The 19751-nt window shown below is 36.7% G+C and overlaps 1 protein-coding gene across 12 annotated transcripts in view; it reads right to left on the bottom strand.

Annotated features, from left to right (window-relative positions):
- Positions 1 to 19751, bottom strand: part of ZNF277 (zinc finger protein 277) — a 165807-nt gene that overhangs the window by 119871 nt on the left and 26185 nt on the right. For 11 of the 12 annotated variants that reach the window (XR_014266620.1, XR_014266621.1, XR_014266622.1 and 8 more), the window contains exon 2: positions 2121 to 2175. The exons of the other annotated variant lie outside the window; for it this stretch is intronic. Coding sequence is in view for 1 of the 11 variants with exons in the window: in XM_082472370.1 (XP_082328496.1) it covers positions 2121 to 2175 (55 nt within the window). In the remaining 10 variants the exon portion in view is untranslated. The remainder of the gene's footprint in view (positions 1 to 2120; positions 2176 to 19751) is intronic. 12 annotated transcript variants of the gene reach the window in all.

The following is a 19751-nucleotide window of genomic DNA, read 5'->3' as shown; positions in this document are numbered from 1 at the left end:
GGCAGAGCAGAAGGAGACACCCTGAAGACAGAACAGGCAATACTTATATAGGGTATAATATAGAAACTACAAACAAATCCCCTGGCAAAAGTAATTTTTCAAATTGGTTATCACAGTGCCTGAAATCTCCACCATTAACATTAACCCCTGGACTACTGTTTTTGAAAGTAAAATATACAGTATCTTTTATATAAATACAGGAATTTACTGAGAACAGATGTAATAGGAGGGATTGTTTACCTGTGGGGATATATATTCCAAAGAGTCTCTAATAGGACCAGATTGCTGCATCCTGTCTACAGTGAAGATTTATTTGAGAAAAGGCAAAATGTTTTTCACATAGAATTAGGATTAACAATTAACTCTCGTGTTCCTCAAAGATTTTCCTTTTTACATTCCCATTCTATAAAGAAAAACTGTAAGTGTTGTAAGTGTTAAGTTCTATAGCATATGCTATCACCTGATTATTTCTAGTGAGGCAGGTTTGTTCAGTTTGTATGCAAGCAAAATCAATAGCAAAGAGAAGTCAGGAAAAGATTGAGAACAGGTGGCAACCATCCTACTGTTATATTAAAGCTATTAACAGGTCCAATCTTTCTAGAAATACTCAGAAATTGCTTTCTCATACATCCCCAAACCACCGTCCATCCACCAAATTCCCTGAGGGTGGGCTGGGAAGTTGGTTATTTGTAGATCTACTCTTTTTTTAAAAAATATTTATTTATTTTTATTTGGCTGTGTCGGGTCTTAGTTGCGGCACGCAGGCTCTCTAGCTGTGGTGTGCGGGCTTAGCTGCTCCGCAGCATGTGGGATCTTAGTTTCCCGACCAGAGATCAAACCCAGGTCCCCTGCATTGGAAGGTGGATTCTTAACCACTGGACCACCAGGGAAGTCCCCTGTAGATCTACTCTTTTTGTCTAGAAAACTCTCAATTAGTTTAGGAGTTACTAAAAAAAATGGAACTCAGGAACAAATGATGTAGTAGACTAGAGGATCCAGAGATGACTTGATTTCCTGCTCAGATTATGATTGAGATGATATTAATTAAGCTCCTTTTCCTTACTGTAATATGAAAGCACTGCAGAATCTAAAATATTGGCTGGGGCCTCCCTTTCCATGCTACAATTCCTACTTTCAAAACTACTTAACAGTGAAATGTGATTAAGTTTCCTTTCTCAGGCAGCTTTTCTGGCTATCGATTACTTGTTTCTGGTTTACGCATGATACGTTCTTATCTTAATCCATTCCATAAAGAGGAATTAGTAGTGTCTACTTTAATAATGCAGTAGTAACAATAATGTGAAAGCAATAGCTGTTTGAAATATAAGTTCATGACATTTCAGAGGGAAATATATCCGAGGAAGAAAAGGAAATGGATAAAAATAAATCCTTCCTTATTAATATGATAAATGATTATTTGTAAATTTAAATCAGATTAAGATTTCTACTGTTAAAAATGTACTTTAAGAAGACCTAAAGAGACATTTCTCCAAGAAGACATACAGATGGCCAACAGGCACATGAAAAAATGCTCAACATCGCTAATTACTAGAGAAATGCAAATCAAAACTACAATGAGATATAACCTCACTCTGGTCAGAATGGCCATCATTAAAAAGTCTACAAACAATAAATGCTGGAGAGGGTGTGGAGAAAAAGGAACCCTCCTACACTGTTGGTGGGAATGTAACCTGGTGCCGCCACTATGGAGAACAGTATGGAGGTTCCTTAAAAAAATAAAAATAGAGTTACCATATTAAAAAATAAAAGTACTTTAAAACATACATGGTTAAGTATATTCATTTCTTCAGAAATATTTTCTCTAACTCTAAAGTTTATTGGCAATGAGATTTAGAATCCAAAAGGAGTTGGAATGAAAGATAAAAAACCATACTCTGTGTTACTTTATTCTCTCACATCACTGATATTTCACATCTTCTACTGCTCCTACTCTACACTATCAAAGATACTTCAGAGTACTTAAATGTAAAACTACTACAAGTTTTTATTTGATAGGAATGCTGGGACTCCAACTGGAATTCAAGGCTGGGTATATATATACCTCATTCTAAGTAACAGAATAAATCGGAACTAAGTCCTCAACATTATCTCCCACCTACCAGTAGAAGGCAGTAGTAGGCAGGAGGCAGACATCAGGAATTTGGGAATATAAATCTGGAAATAAACAAAAAAGGTAATAAAATTTTCACCTCAGTTAATGGAAAATTTAATTAACCAGGATAACCTATTTGAAACATAGGATCATCTCCTGGTGATCCTGACAGGAGACCAATGTAACAAAAGACACTGACAAATAAGAGTTTTTGGCAGGAATGGAGAAACAAAGCAAACTGATGAACACTCTTATTTACTGAAATCTATGGGGGAAAAGATGGAAAGGAAGGAAGGGTAAATTCTGACTCATAAACACCTGATTGCTTATTGGCCTACCTTATGCTTTCTAAATAAGTAGTGCCCAGTGGAGATTTCACAGTGCATCCACAGAGGCTGGGTTTAACCTAATTTAATTGATTTGATTTGACAGGCAATTACTTTGGAATTAGTATTCTAGGCAATATTTTAATGAAATGGGCTGGCAACTAGAAAATTGTAAATTACCTATCTGATATTTCTCTATTAAGTATAATTAGTGTTTTTGATAGAATCATAAATTTTCTGAGTTGTGGGACTAACATATCTCTATTTAAAAAATTAAGTAGCTATGTCATCTTTTAATTTTAATGTTTGATGTCTTAATTCATCAATATGAATAATTTGTTAGTACAATAGTTTTGTTAAGAATAATTATTTTTAGGCACAGAAAAGCACATTAATAGGAACTTTTCAAAAGTACCACATAATCACTGATTTAAATTCTTGTTTTAGAACAGTTTAATTCCTCACACTTATATACATATATATGTATGTATATATCAGATATCAATTAGCTCCTTGAAAAAAATTAGTTTTTGTCTTTCACTGAATGAAAAGTGTTGTCTTGTTAACAACTCTACAAACCCATTTCTCTCTTTGACTTATGTCCCAAACATAATAATTTAGAATAAAATCAAGCAGTAGTTTCAAATCACTATCTATGCTGAACGGATTTTTCAAGTGGAGAAAAGTCACTGAATACGTTCTCTGCTCTTCTGACAAGCAATTTTGCTATCTTAAGCACTAAATATCATGGCAAATTATAAAACTAAGAAAATTTGCTAATTCTTTGGGTGATATGTTAAAGTTAACAATTACTAATTTATTCTAATTTCTTTAGAAGAAAATCTATTATTAATACAGTGAACCTTGGCTATGACAGTATTTACTAGATTATCCAGCATTGGTTAAGTCAGCTGAGATTCCATCTGACGGATTTTAATTGTTGAAATAGTAAAAGACCTCTTTATAACAGCCTTCTCAGCAATAAAGCAGCTCTGTAATAGCAAGGCTCTAAAGGATTTGAGGATGAAAATAATAACAGATTACTTCTCAGCCCTGATATTGAAATAGAACCTTTCTGAAAGTTAGGCGAAGTCTTGGCTGATATTCATTGTATCACTCTGTTTTATAAAAATATTTCCCTAGAAACTAATTTTTCCTTCCAGCCCACTTTCAGGCAAAAGGCTGTGCTAGATACTAGGGAGCAAATAAAGAAGAATAAGAACGACCCTGCCCTCAAGGAACCCACATCTTTTCCACCAGGGAGGCTGGTCATGTTCACAGATACATCTCACATGACCTAGAATGTAAGAAGCACCAGAGGAGAGAAAAGAACAAAGCACAATGGTAAGGTAGCCTATATCCAGCAAGTGAAATACTGAAGCACTGGATGCACTTCCTTAGTTCCAGTTACATGCCAGACTGCTTGGGTAGTTGTTTGGTCTTACTTTGAGGTATTTAACAAATCCTTTTTCTTCAAGTTATCTGGAGCTGCTGCTTTTATAAAGACAGTTGTGAGTAGTGTTTTAAAGCTTCTGCAAAACACTTGTGATCCAATCATTTTTCAGGACATTTAAAAAAATATAATTCTCAAAAAAAAATATATATATATATATATAAAATTCTCAATTTACTTGTCTACCAACAACCTCTCCCATTATCTTCAGTGAGTTTAGTATAAATCCCATCTCCATGATGTAAAATAACCTTCTCTAAATGTGACTACATCACAAAAATCACTTGACTTCCAATACAAAGGAAGAGGAAATAAAAAGTTGCTGGACAATAAAACACACAACAGATTTTAATCCTAGAATTTCAGATGTAGTACTAATTTCCCATGGTTTACCTCATAATTACAAAAATTAATCCAAAAAGTGATATATATCTTGTATCCCTAAAAGAATGGGTGGAAGTTAGTTAACATAAGATAGTACATGTTGCAAATTACTCATGCAACAGCAAACACAGAATTTTGTCAGCAGTTCATCTGACTAGCACTGGCTTCACTGGATGTCCAAATGCAACTTTACTAAAAATGATACTTGATGAATATCTTTAGTTATTTTTATTTTCAGGCAGTGATTCTCAAACCTGATAGTACATATAAATCAACTAGGGAGCTTTGGAAACATGATGTTTTTCACACAGTGATTCTAATGTAATCATTCTGTGGTGACTGGTACATGTTTCATGTGAATCCACAAAGTACTGTTCTAAGGAAAACCTGTTATGATCAATTCTATGACGTCATAATTTAGTATAAGAGTAAAAAAGATAGACATTTTATGGGGGAAGATTAAAAAATGGTTTCTGGTTTTGGGAAAAACAACATCTTTGCACTTTATTTATGAAAGGGAATCAAATTAAAGTCATTGATACAATATGTTTCTTTACTGTGAATCTGCTCATACACATTTGATAAACTGAAGAATAACGTCAGCATAACATAGAAGTTGTATTAGTTCACGTGTATTTTTTTCCAGCAAAATAGTGATTTGAAGCAATCACGGCATGCTTTCTCATTATTTAAAGAAAGCCTAAGCAATATACAACAATCTTTAACAAAACTCCTGAAAATCTATTTAAGTTCTTCCTTACAGCAAGTAGGGACTTCAAGAACTGCTACTCTTTCCATTATGTTAAGCTATTCAAGGAAGCTGATGATACAGATGAACAAGGTGCAATGGCATTTCTTCCCGTGTTTAAATAACACCTGACTGACAGAGTGTCTTTTCAACAAATGGTCGGAACAAATGGACATTCACAGGCCCCTCCCCACAAAAGAAAAAAAAAAAAAAATCAATCTGGGCACAGAACTTACACTCTTCACAAAAATTAACTCAAAATGGATCACAGACCTAATTGTAAAACACAAAACTGTAAAACTCTTAGACAACAATGCCAACTAAAAAATGTCACTGGCCATCCAGCTCCACAAGGATTGAGTCATTAGCTACTGCAGTTGCTGATCTTCAACACGTCCTGAAAGGAGTTCAGGGTGGAGATCAGGAATGAGGCTCTCTGTGCTCTAGGAAAACTGGCAAAACAGGCCTTCAGATAGTGAGATATTTTCAGAAGAAACTTTTTTATGAACCTGGATTCTTGCATCTTCCCATACTTAGAAAAGCACTAAAACCATGAACTAAGATATCTGCTCCTCGTGACTACCAGCAACCTTCTACCAAGAGGTGTGCTTTGTTGCACAGACCACCTTTGCCAAAATCACAAATATACTGATCTCCCTGCTTCCCTCTTTGGAACAGTTTCTCAGAGCTATCTGAGAGGCTGTCTCCAGGGCTACAGTCCTTAGTAAGAAACTGAATAAACCAGACTCACAGCTTTTATGTTGTGCATTTTTAAGTCAATAATAACATAGGAGAAAACCTTGATGACCTTGAGCATAATGATGCCTTTTTAGATACAACATCAAAGACAGGATCCCTGAAAGAAATAACTGATAAGGTGAAGTTCATTAAAATTAAAAACTTCCACTCTGAAAAAGACAGTATCAAGAAAATTAGAAGCCAAGCCACAGAATGGGAGAAAAGATTTGCAAAAGACACACCTGATAAAGGACTGTTATCTACAATATACCAAAAAACTCTTAAAACTCAACAATAAGATAACAAACAACCTGATTAAAAAATGGGCTGAAGATCTTTATTATTTTTTAACTGAAGTATAGTTGATTTACAATATTATATGGGGCTGAAGATATTAACAGACATCTCATCAAAGAAGATATACAGAAGGCAAATAAGCATATGAAAAGATGCTCCACATCATATGGTATCAGGGAAATGCAAATTAAAACAAGATCCCACTATACAGCTATTGGAATGGCCAAAATCCAGAACACTGAACACACCAAATGCTGGTGAGGATGTGGAGCAACAGGAACTCTCATTCGTTGCTGGTGGGAACACTAAATGGTACAGTCACTTTGGAAGACTGTGTGGCAGCTTCTTACAAAACTAAATATACTCTTACCATACAATCCAGCAATCGTACTCCTTGGTATTTACCCAAAGGAGCTGAAAACTGATGTCCACACAAAAACCTGCACACAGATGTTTACAGCAGCTTTAATCATAATTGTCAAAACTTGGAAGCAACCAAGATGTCCTGCAGTAGGCGAATGGATAAATCAATTTTGGTACATCCAGACAATGGAATATTATTCAGCACTAAAAAGAAATGAGCTATCAAGACACAAAAACACATGGAACAATCTTAAATGCATATTACTAAGTGCAAGAAGCCAATCTAAAAAGGCTGCATACTGTATGATTCTAACTATATGCCGTTCTGGAAAAGGCAAACCTATGGAGACCATAAAAAGATCAGTGGTAGCTGGGATGGGGGTGGGAACAGATGATTATGCAGAGCACAGAGGATTTTTAGAGCAGTGAAAATACTCTGTAGGATATTATAATAATGGATATATGCCATTATACATTTGTCCAAACCCTTAGAATGTACAACACCAAGGGGGAACCCTAAAGTAAACAATGGACTTTGGGTGATTATGATAGGTCAATGTAGGTTCATCCTTGGTAAAAAATGTACCATTCTGGTGAATAACGTTGATAATGGGAAAGGCTATTCATGTATGGGGGTAAGGAGTATATGGGAAACCTCTGTACCTCTGCGATTTTGTTGTAAATCTAAAACTGCTCTAAAAAAATAAAGTCTTAAAAACAAAACAAAACACCTGATTGACAGAAGTCTACACAGTGAGTTGGGTATTTAATTTTGATAAAACTGGTCTTCATTAGGAGTAAATGTCTCCAAGGAACTACAGTTTGAAGGAGGCAGCATGAATTCCAGAGTTCAATGATGCAAAGAATTAACTGGACTGTAAATCCAGCGGAGACTTAACCATGCTGCTCTTTTTATTAGGATTGCTCTGGTTTACAAAGTTCTATTGGTTTTGAGTGATCTATCCCTAACCCAATCCCCCACCCCCCGCCACGCGCAAGACCTGTTATTTGTGTCGCGTACTTTTGTAGAATGCAGTTTTTCAGGAATGCATAAGGTTACTAGAGTAGAAGCACCTCTGTTATTTGTACATAACAAAGTATTTTTAGGGCTGAATACACCGGGACAGACGAGGGCATCTACTGATAACATAGCTCAGCTTTTAGACTTAAAAACCCTTAATAAAAGAACGTGGGACTAGGGAATCACGGTACTCCACATATTGAAAAAGTGCTTCTGGTATAGCATATCACAGCTTACAGCGAGTGAGGACCTAGAATCAAAACTCCACTTCAGGGATGAGAAAACTATAACTTAGAAGTTTTTTTCTACTTCGCATCTTGCCTCCCTAGTAAAGTGTTACAACAAGCCTTCTTGTATGGGCCAATGCTCATTATGCCAAATAACTGGCCATCTTAACAGTTTCTGCATCACGTTACAGCCAAGTCAACAAGGAGGCTTTGTCCTTACCCAATGCAGTTCCAGTTTTATTCTGCAAAACAATGAGAAAATAGCACTTGTTTTATCAAAACATGCTTTATAACCAATTTTACTGGAATGGATTTATCCCCCAAAATCCAGATATAAAATTGCCATTCTGAGAGAGAAAAATACTAAATAGAGGAAGATAATAAGTATCACTCAAGAGTGCCAGTTTGTAAGATTCAGGGTACTGACTCATGGAATAAAAAATCACTGATATCAAAGAGGTGCAGAGTCTTAACAGTGAAGAAACCTCTCAAGAAATCTAGATTAAAACAAAATGCTTAAATGACTGTGTATTTGAAGTTATTAAGTGGCAATCAATGAAACCTCACCAGATGTTTATATAAACCACCTAAAATAGATACACAAAATTATCTTCAAAAAATTGACAGCAATTCAAAATAAGCAAGCCAAGGAAAGAGTATATGTACTGACAAAACAGCAGCAACCCATTCATAGTTTTGGTATGTTTTACTTTGATCTGAAGATACGTAATTCCACAAAATCCACTTTGGATTTTAATTTTGGACGTGCCAAAAAAAAAAGGGAAGTTCAGAAGCAATGATCTATAAATTATTCTTTGTACTTCTTGTGTTATAAATTCATTCCAAATTTTGAGTGTTCACCAAATGATCCTATGTGGGATAAAGTTCTGTACAAAAAGAACAGAAAAGACAGAAAAGCAACATGGTGTAAATCCTTAAGGAACATATAGATAAATTCACCTTCAAGTCAAATTGTCATAAGGTACTTTTGACTTTCCAGAAATGACACTCAAAACCATTCAGAATCATCTGGATGGGTCTTACACTGGGCTAGAGTTAACAAAACTATAGCTTTCCCCATGAAAGGAGAGGGAGAGTTCCAGTTGCTTGAGAATTTCAATCATCTGAGGGAGCATCCAGGGAAATCTTGGGGAAGGTCTCTGATAGGGCAAGCTGCCACCACTGTTATTTTGAAAGTGCAGTGGGCTTAGATTCCCTCTGTGGAATTAGGAGATGTCAACAGTAGAGAACACCCTGTCTTCCTCTATGCTTCCTGGGTCTGATGACTCAAACCTCCTAGTCCTCTTCCAGTCAGCAGATATTCCCTAGCAATTAGAAGTGCACTAACAAAAAAGAATGGAAAAAAAGGAAAGGGAAAAAAAAATGAAGGGGACTTTTGGAATCAGACAAGAGATTAAAAAAACAAAAACAAAAAAAACCCCAAACAGCCAACAAAGCTAGTCAAATGTTAGCAATTCTTAAAAGGGCTGTTCATCGCCCTTGCTCTCTTCTGCCCATTCCCCAGCCTCTTGTCATTCTCAGCTCTGACTCTATAAAGCTGTAAAGCACTTAAGAAATAAGATTTTTTGAACAGAATGTATTTAAAGTTAAAACACAATAGGGAAATATTTGACTGATAACATCAATAAAGATAAGATCAGCATCAAAAGACATTAGGTTTCCCAAATCCTAGCACTCCACTGAGCGTTGGTTATTGATCATGCATGATAGCTACTAAGTAAAATATAAAACACAAAATAAGTTATTTGGGCTGTATAAAATAAGCTAATGGGACACTAGTTGTATTCAACATACCCAATATACTTAAATATACGAGGATATAGCGGTGGTCAAAGGAATCTATTACGGAGCAGGAAGGTGCTTCACTCTGAATCTCACGGCCAGCTGTCGTTTCTGCTGTGCTCCAAGCACGTAATTTACAGTGGGGGGAAGGGATATTGTTATAATAACTGGGGAAGCGTCATAAACCGCTCATCCAGATGAAAGCCACTGGGCTGAACAAACTCTTACTTAAAAAAGAATAAAGAGTAGAAAGTTTATTAATATTAAAGAGATGAGTCCTACATTCATTAAAAGATAAATATACTTTTATTGTTGCATTAAGGGATTATTAAGAAACTTCAAGGATGAGCTCTTTAAATCTAACATACGTGTGACACCAAGAGCTCCATAAGAGACGACCTACAACTACAAATAGCCAAGGGATATTTTACAAAACAAATTACTGGCACTGCTAGTTTCTGGTAAGCAATTGTTTTAGGAGTACAGTGAAACTTTAGAGCTTTCAGTGAGGTTTTCAGTATTCAACAAACCTAAATCTTATAATTATTTTCAAAAGTTTGTTATGATACGCTGGTGAGGTCTTCAAATATCTTACTGGAAATTGCCGAAGTTATTGCAACTCTTACCCAATGTCCAAAAAGTTTCTTGGTCTGTGATTTTATAGCCAGTGATAACCCTGGACCATTGTTAGTGATCCACTGGCCAGACAGTAACTATACAGTCATCTTAAGAATTAAACTAGTAAGTGTAGAAATGTTGGTAATAGGCAGAGTTCTCTCTGTAGTTCGATGGCAATACTACACTCAGCTCTGTCTGCCTTTACCATTTAAAGGCTAACAGGGCAGCCTCCAGCAGCTTCCTTCTGCACCCTTCCCTCTCTCAGCACTGACCTTTCTTTCCTACGGAGAAGCATCCAGTACTGTTCTGAGACTTTCACTTTTTCTTCTTATTCAAAATGTAAGAAAGTGCTCTCAGTTATTTTCTGTACTTCTTGGTTGACTGGTGTAATACTTGATTAAAACTCTCACTAAAATAGTTTAAATTGTACAGATTTCTAAAACAAAATTTTCAGACAACAAAAATGAGTACACTGTAGAACTTTTAAGCAAAACAAAGGGGAAAGGCACCCATAATCCCACGATTCAGAAATTAGCACAATTAACATTATGATGATTTTTCTTCATATATATCTCCACACATTTTTAATTAAAAATCCCCAAAATACTTTCCTGATATGTTTTTTTCCCTCCACTTAATATGCCATAAGGAACTTTCCACACCACCAAATATCCTTCTATAAAATTACTTAAAATAACCAGAGTATTCTAACAATGGAATATAACAATTTATTTAACCAATTGTACACATTTCTTGCTATTATAAACAAAATTGCAGTGAATATACCCTTAGCTAAATCTCTGCTCTTTTTAAAATAATAATTTTCTTAGGATTAATTAGAAGTAGAATTTCTAGGTCAAAGGGTACCAATATTTTAATGTGGATCATTTATATCTTTAGTTATGGAAGTGGTTAAAGAAAGTCTGGTCACAGGACTTCCCTGGTGGCACAGTGGTTAAGAATCCGCCTGCCAATGCAGGGGACAAGGGTTCGACCCCTGGTTCGGAAGGATCCCACAATGCCGTGGAGCAACTAAGCCCATGAGCCACAACTACTGAGCCTGTGTGCCACAACTACTGAAGCCTGTGCGCCTGGAGCCCGCGCTCCTAAATAAACAAACAAACAAATAAATAAATAAAATTGATTCTTTAAAAAAAAAAAAAAAGTCTGGTCATTAGCAATTAGGAGGTGAGATTAGCAGGGGTGACCAGATATCATAATTGCTGACTTCGAACATGAACTTGATTTCTTTCTTTTATTCTGATATGAAGATAGTCAGAAAAGATGGTCAACAATCTCTCTAGCTATAGGAGCTCCTTATTTCCTTTCTAGGGAAGCATAACCTAGGTAGGGCCATATTATAAGTGTGACCTATTCCCGGTTATGGATGCAGCCTTTGCTTAAAAGTTTCTCTCAACTAGAGTCAGGCTAGGGTCCAGAGGAAGCACTCTGCATTTTAAAGTCAGGGTTGCTGTGGTTCCTTTTTTTTTTTTTTTTTTAATCTTACTAAATAATTTACTTAAAAGTTTCTTTCTGCCCTTGTCCCATTCTCTCAAGCCTGAAGACATTTCTGCAACACTTTTATTGACTGTTAGGCACTAACCAAGAGCAATTATCCCTATCAACTGACCTAGAGTTATTACAAATAATTACTTAACACAAGTTAAATTATTGAGTTTGAGTGGCTGGTATAAACAATCTCGCGTTTGTGACCAGTGGTACATGGGCCTAGAGGACCAATGACGCATCAATGCCTTGAGCAGTAGTCCTCGAAGTGTGGCCCCTGGGCCAGCAGCATCAGCATCACCTGGAAACTTGTGAGAAACGCAAATCACTGGGCCCCAGACCAGGACCTACTAAACCAGAAACTCTGGGGGTGGGGCCCAGAAATTTGCGTTTTAACAAGCAACCTGTTTTAACAGGTGATGCAATTTAAGAACCAAAGGTCTAGTGACCTGACACCGCAAAATCTTCTAGTGAAACGCTTATGTTGTTTCAGAGGATTCCTTACGGTGCAAGAGAGACAGATATTAAAAAAAAAAAAAAACTGGACTGGAGAGGAAAGTGGGGAGAACTTGCTATATCATAACAATGTTTGGATTTGATAATTCAGTTTTCCTTTAAGAGTAGTTAGGACCAGAATCATCGAGTGCCAGATCTAATTAATCAAATTTGGGGCATTGGGCCCAGAGCAGGATCCCAGGTGTGCTTCTGTATACTAATGTTCAAAAGCTACTGCCCAGCCTGCACTGTTGCCTAGAAAGGGCCACTGTGGCCTCTAGGAACTGGTGCTTTTTGTCTAATCCACTTCAACCTTCACCCTCAATCTCCAAGATACATTTTATGTTTTCTATCATAAAGGGCTATTTTTATTGGTACTACCCAATGTCCTACAACTGAAACCCATGCTTCTAGATGTAAAGATTCTCACAGAAAACTATCTTTTGGAACAGAGGTAGTTTTGAAGAGCAGGGCCTGAGCCTTCATGGAATCTGAGAATCTAAGAAATTGTATATAAAAATATGTATATGCACACAAACATCACTCAGGGGAAGAGTTCACAGCTTCTACCAGGTTCTCAAAGAGATCTGTGATTCTCATAAAAGCTTAAAAACCAAACCAAACCCACAAAAAGCTCACTGGCCTAGAAAGCAAATGATATCTATTTAAAAGTGAAATAAACACTGCATAAAATGCTGACACTGTAGAGCTGTGTATTAAGCACACATAAAAGTGAAAATGGCGACTTCCCTGGTTGCGCAGTGGTTACGACTCCACGCTCCCAATACAGGGGGCCTGGGTTCGATCCCTGGTCAGGGTATGAGATCCCACATGCATGCCGCAACCAAGAGTTTGCATGCCACAACTAAGGAGCTGCAGAGCCGCAAATAAGGAGCCCATGTGCTGCAACTAAGGAGTTGGCAAGCCACAACTAAGGAGCCCGCCTGCTGCAACTAAGACCCAGCACAACTAAATAAATAAATAAAAATAAATATTAAAAAAAAAAGTGAAAATGAACAGTATGTATCATATAACATTGGGGAATGAGGCCAATGTGAGGTGCTATACTGACCCAATACGATGATCGAATGCTCTAAAGGCTTTACAGTCTACCCTCATTAAGGCCAGACTGATGAAGATGATGGCTTGTTTTTCGATTTTTAAAAAATTTATTTATTTATTTAATTAATTTATTTTGGCTGTGTTGGGTCTTCGTTGCTGGGTGTGGGCTTTCTCTAGTTGTGGCAAGCGGGGGCTACTCTTCATTGCAGTGAGCGGGCTTCTTGTTGTGGTGGCTTCTCTTGCTGCAGAGCATGGGCTCTAGGGGCGTGGGCTTCAGTAGTTGCAGCACGCGGGCTCAGCAGTTGTGGCTCACGGGCTCTAGAGCACAGGCTCAGTTGCTCCGCGGCATGTGTACCTTCCCGGACCAGGGATCGAACCCGTGTTCCCTGCACTGGCAGGTGGATTCTCAACCACTGCGTCACCAGGGAAGCCCCGATGATGGCTTGTTTTTATTAGGCATTATGCTAGGACGTTTATACACAATCTCTGATTTAATTATCAAAAAAAGTTCTATGAGGAAGGCAGTTTTGTTATTGTTAAGTAGTAGGAGAATCACAGTTTTAAACTTATTCCAGTGGGTCAGTGACAACTCAATCCATTACCATACTTCTGAAAGTCAGTTAACTGGCAACGGCTTCATTCAGCGACTATACTGCTATAGCTAAAGGTCTACCAATCCCCACACAATACTGCTTCTGAGAGTCCAACGGTCTCTGATCCCTATGATTCCCAAAACCCAAAACAAGATCAGCCGTCTGCTTTGTCAGAAAGACTATGCCTTTTAAGTACAGGTCTCCACTGTCCAGCAACAGTAAATCCAGCTTTTTGATTCAGAGATTGAGCAATGACCTCCTCGACCAAAGGGTTCCACAGAGGACTGGAATGCAGGCAGTCTGATTCCAGAGTCTAACCTTGGAGTCATTATACTCTCCCTGAGCAAATATCCTAATATCTGGATTATGATGGAGAGACCTTGATGCCCCCACCCTTTCATGACCATAGAAATGTTGTTATTTAAATGCGGTGTATAGTAACTTATTATTGCTCCTTTCTAATTTTATTACTATTTAATGGACACCGTGAATGGCAGAGTCCCCATGAAGTTAGGCAGTATTATTCATCAACATTTACAACCAAAAGTATCCATATTTTCAATTGAAACAAATCTAAAACAAAATAGCCTCTTAAATACTAAGTTTTGAAGAGTATCTAAATACGATCAACAGCATACTTTTGTACTAATAGGACAAAATGTATTTTAAAAAATATATAATCCTCTATATCGTTTATAAAACATTCTGAGAGATAATCCCATGGAACAAATGTTTTATGTCATTAAATTACCTTTATTAATATAATTCACTTATTAGGCTTTTAACATATTAAGAAAATAAATCACATGCAGTAATTTTTTCGTAAATAAAAAGTATTTAAGGCAAATAGACCAAAAAAAAAACAACTCTTAAAAAAACTGAAACTAAAAATATTATTTACAATGGGAACTTTAAGTCCAAAGTTCTCTTTGTAAGACAATACTCCCTGCATTGTTCTCCCCTTGGCTTTCTTTCTGTGCTTTAATATAGGCTGAATATTCCTGGCCAGGAGCTTGACAATTTTAAGATCCATAAATTTGGGCAAGCAGTCTATACACATGGCTCAATAATAATCTTCTTAAATTTAATTGCTTTTAAAAATGTCTCAATAATTTGGAAGACAGAACATGAAGGGAGATGAAATCTATTGAGGCCACAAAACTAGAAGGGCAGATTGTAGGAAGGAGGAGAGCTATGCAGGCAGGCTGAGAGCACTGTACAGAACTCACTGTAGAGAAATATAAAGTAATGAGTTAGGGAACACCAAATTCTACAGAAAATGAATACACCCTTGGTACTCATATGCTACAAGACACTGAACAGAAGAATAAATGTTTAGTAGAGGGTAAGACTTTAAACTTTTAGCACGGCACTTAAAAAACTAAGTAGATTTTTTAAATGTTTATTGTCTTGGTATAAGTCAAAAGATGTTACTTAAAAATGAAGCAACTTTATTTGGAACAAAGGGTAGTTCAGGTCACCTTGCTTTAAAAAAGTCTTCTATTACAGAATATTCAAGTAAAAACAAGCAGAATGACACAAAAGCTTTGACTAGAGGCTTTGATATTCAAGAGGATTAAACAAATGAGCACTGGTGTCTTTTGATGGAGAGCAGATTATGAAGAAACTCCTAAAAACACAATTCTAAAGGGACCATGAAGGTTAAAGAATATAAGGATTTGGGGCAAAATGTTACATGTGGTAAAATTCAGACAAGAAGCACAAAAATAAATTAGGGGAGAGGTTAAAAATCTCTAAAAAATGAGATTTTGTTTCCACCTTCGATACAAGTTATTCTTTTCTCCCAGAAAAAGCAAGAAATAAGGACCCAAATGAAGTAGAGTTGACCCTTGAACAAGGCAGGGATTGGGGCGGCCTCCTCGCAGCTGAAAATCAGCCTAGAACTTTACAGCAGGCCCTCCTTACCTGTGGTTCCACAGCAACCTCAGCAACTGCACATCATGTAGTACTGCAGTATTTACAGAAAAAAAAATCCAGGTAAAAGTAGACTCTCACTGCTCAGATCGCTGTTGTTCAAGGGTTAACTATAATCACCTTTCTCAATCTGAAAAATCAAAAACACAGCCACAAAGTAGACATAGCTAGGCATATAAAATGTCATTCATTAGCTCTTTATGGGATTTAGCAAATGTATTTTGCATCCTCTCATTTTTTTTTTATAGGCAGAAAACCTAATTGTTGGCCGTTAGGTAAAACAGACTTTACAAATTGTGAAATGAGACACAGTTGGTCTCCAGGTACATTATTACTAGTTTTGAAGGCAAATAAATGTCAAAGCTGAACATTCATTCCAATCAGCCAAGCACCTGGTTGAAGCTAACAACACCAGACAGCCTACAGTATTGAATATAGGGGAAGCCCAGAAGGGAATTCAAAGACGCTAGTGCAGCGCCCAGAAAGATACTTGAAATTCATGCAGCTACTTAATGCCTCAAGTTTTTATGGTGGTTGGAATCTTCTCCAAGCTGCCTGAGCAAACTTGTAAGTAGGAGAACCACTGAGACAAGTTCTACTTAGAGACTATTAAGTATTAGGGATTATGGTAGCCTATCATTACAAGGTCTAATCTCTATGTCTCACACACATTTCTGTGGTTGTATATGAATGATATTAACAATCCTACCAAATCCTTGAAAGAACTGTTAAAACTAAAAGAAAAATATTGCAAAGTTGTAAGAAGTGAACCTCAGATGAAAAAAAAGCAATCACTCTATGCTGTAACTTCATTGCAGAAGTTGGGATGGTACAGAAACCAGAGTAGGTACAACTTTATGTTCCATCACCTTTGCTCTCTGCCTGGCCTACCTGCCTGATTTCATTCTCTTCTTGCCCTAGTTTTAGAAAACTGTTGCATTCCTTACACTCTGAAATGTAATGTGAAAATCAAAATTTAACTGGTACCTAAGGTTGATCACTTCCCAGAAATAACTACCCTATAAAAGCAAGATTGGGGGGATTACTAAAGAATACCTATTGATGTTAATTTAATGATAGAAAAAAATAAAATGACCTAATATCCAACAATAAGAGAATGATTAAATGAACTATAGAAATTAAACAAGTCATTAAAAATGTGTTTTGAGAGATTTAGTGGCATGCGGAAATACTCAGGAAAAAACTGTATAAATCCATATTTATACTATGATCCCTATTTTTAAAAAAATACATATTTTTAAACAAAAGGAACTACCAAAGAAAAGAACAAAAAAAGCTGAGCTGGAAGGGTGAAAGGAATTACTATTGTCTTCTTCCTCCTCTTTAGCTACTCTGCAAGTCTTTATACCCCTACCTCAGGAAGTGTGCCCAGGATGGATGAATTTACCCATTTGGTAATTTTTTTAAGACAGTTTTTTCCTAATGTATCTGTAATTTGCTTCGTATCTGAGTATTCACGTCATCTACTGACTTGGTATCTGGGACACGGCATAGAATCCTTTCATTTCTTTTCTAGGAAGGGCATGCGAGAGGCTGAAGGTCCAAAGTGAGGACTGCTCAATTTGTCTGAGCTGTTACTTTTGTGCATGCACTAACACATTTAAAAGCTTCCCTGCCAATTTCTCTAATAAAAGCCCTGAACATTAAAATCTCTCCTAAAACTTTGCCTTTTTCTTTTTCTCTTTTTTAAAGTAAAAGTCCCTTTGTATACTGCAAGCAAAACCATGAAAAGCAAACAATTAAAAAAACTCACTAGATAGTGTCTCTGGAATTACAGTTCTGAAGTAACTTTTTTATTGGTTAATTAATTTACAAGATGCATCCCCTATCAAAGTACTGACAGAAAAAAAAAACCCAACACTTCGGGATGCATCTATGGCTTAGTTTCCTTTATATAGATTTGAGGGTCAGGATACTCTTTACTCCTAGACTCTACTCTTGTGCTAGTTAAGAGTTAGGTGAGTGTTTTTAGAAGGAAACTGATTTCCCTTCTGATACTTGGAATACAGTGGTAACAAAACTCCATCAGTTAGCCTTTTATAATACATGATAGAGTAACAAATCTTGATTTAGTTTAATTTATGCAAAAATATAAAAATTCATTGTATTTTATTATATTTGGGGACAATTAAACAAAACCAGAACATCTGCTGGCATGTTAAATGTCTTTCTAATTAAATCTAGAGTTGAATGAATCGATTCATTAGCAACAAGCCTGGTTTATTATCTCATTAATACAGATGGTTAATATCACGAAGGGAAGAATAGGAGAATCTCAAAAAGTACAAAAGAAATTGCACAGTGACGTGGGCATCAGGGAGAATACTAGTTGAAGCAAAGTGCTCAGAACTTAGCTTTTCAAAGATTAAAATAAAAATCAATGTGCTAACATGGAAAGGACATTTACAAAGATATGTTGTTGTTGTTTTTTTTAAAAGGTCATAGAGGCAAGTTGGTAGCATGGGGATAAATACGTAGATAAAAACATTCATTTGGACTATAGAAAGAATTATTATTTTTGTGCCAAAATAATAATACACTGTAAAAACATTTTTAGAAGTTTATATATAAAGGCTAAATAAGAAGGCTTCCCCACAGAAAGCCAGATTTTAACAACAAAAAAACAAACAAAAAAAACCTATTCCTATTTGAAGGTATGCCCAGCTTGGCATACAGCCATCACTTAATAACAATTAAAAATTTAATTATTTACATTAATTATTAATAAATTGGGAAAATAATTAAATATTTCACCCATACGCCACTTATTTGGCAAACTTAAATTCAAAACAGTAGACAGTACTAGGAATAGGATTGCCAGATAAAATATAGGATGCCCAGTTAAATTTGAATTTCAGATATACAACGAATACTGTTTTAGTATAACTATGTCCCAAATACTGTATGGTATTGCCTGGTATAAACATATCCTGTGCAATACTGGGGGTATATACTAAAAACGTTATTAGCTGCTTATCTGAAATGCAAATATAATTGGTCCTCAATCTTTATTTTCGTTTGCTTAATCTGGTAATTCTAACAAGGAAGGAAGAAAACAAGGCTTCTGTGTATTCAAATTAGATGCTAAAACTCATGCAGTTTACTCACAGGGAGCTCAGACTCTGAGTCTATACACGGGCAACCCTCATGCCAAATCTACCCCTCTGATGTATTTTACTTGATATGTACAGCATTTTAATTTCAATTAGCTACCATCATTAAAACTGAAAAAGTACACATTAAAAAAATTTCCAGACGCTGATAACACTGGGAGTCCATTTCCACATGTCAGTAATCCAGATCTGGATGGCTGCTTCCTCAGGCAGGGTAGGTATGTTCCCACTTGCCATGATCCTCACCACCCCCTATTATTCCAAAATCAAGCTGAAAGTAGCAGTAATTCAAAGTGGTTGTTTTCCACCCCACTTCCATCACTTCTGTTACCTGGCAGTCCCTTGAATTTCACTGAGTTTCTGGCCTGGCTTCTGCTATATATATTCATTTTATACCCAGTTCTCTCCACCAAAGATCTGAAGCCACAAATTATGATATGGAGAGAAGATGAAATTCTGCTAAAGTCTATTTCTCCCACTAGTTTTTTTTAAAAAAATAAATTTATTAATTAATTAATTTATTTAATTTTTGGCTGCGTTGGGTCTTTGTTGCTGCACGCGGGCTTTCTCTAGTTGCGGCGAGCGGGGGCTACTCTTCGTTGCGGTGTGTGGGCTTCTCATTGCAGTGGCTTCTCTTGTTGTGGAGGATGGGCTCTAGGCCCATGGGCTTCAGTAGTTGCAGCACGCGGGCTCAGTAGTTGTGGCTCGCAGGCTCTAGAGCGCAGGCTCAGTAGTTGTGGCACACGGGCTTAGTTGCTCCGCGGCATATGGGATCTTCCCGGACCAGGGCTCGAACCTGTGTCTCCTGCATTGGCAGGCGGATTCTTAACCACTGCGCCACCAGGGAAGTCCCCCTTCCACTAGTTTTAAAATTTGAAGAAGGCAGGAAGTTTGTCCGCTTTATACGTTCTTCTGGTTCTAGCCCCCCAGCCCAG

Source organism: Balaenoptera physalus, assembly GCF_965194825.1.
Source record: "Balaenoptera physalus genome assembly, chromosome: 8".
NCBI lineage: Eukaryota > Metazoa > Chordata > Mammalia > Artiodactyla > Balaenopteridae > Balaenoptera > Balaenoptera physalus.
Note: the sequence above shows the minus strand (reverse complement) of the source record. Positions and strands in the feature narration are given on the sequence as shown.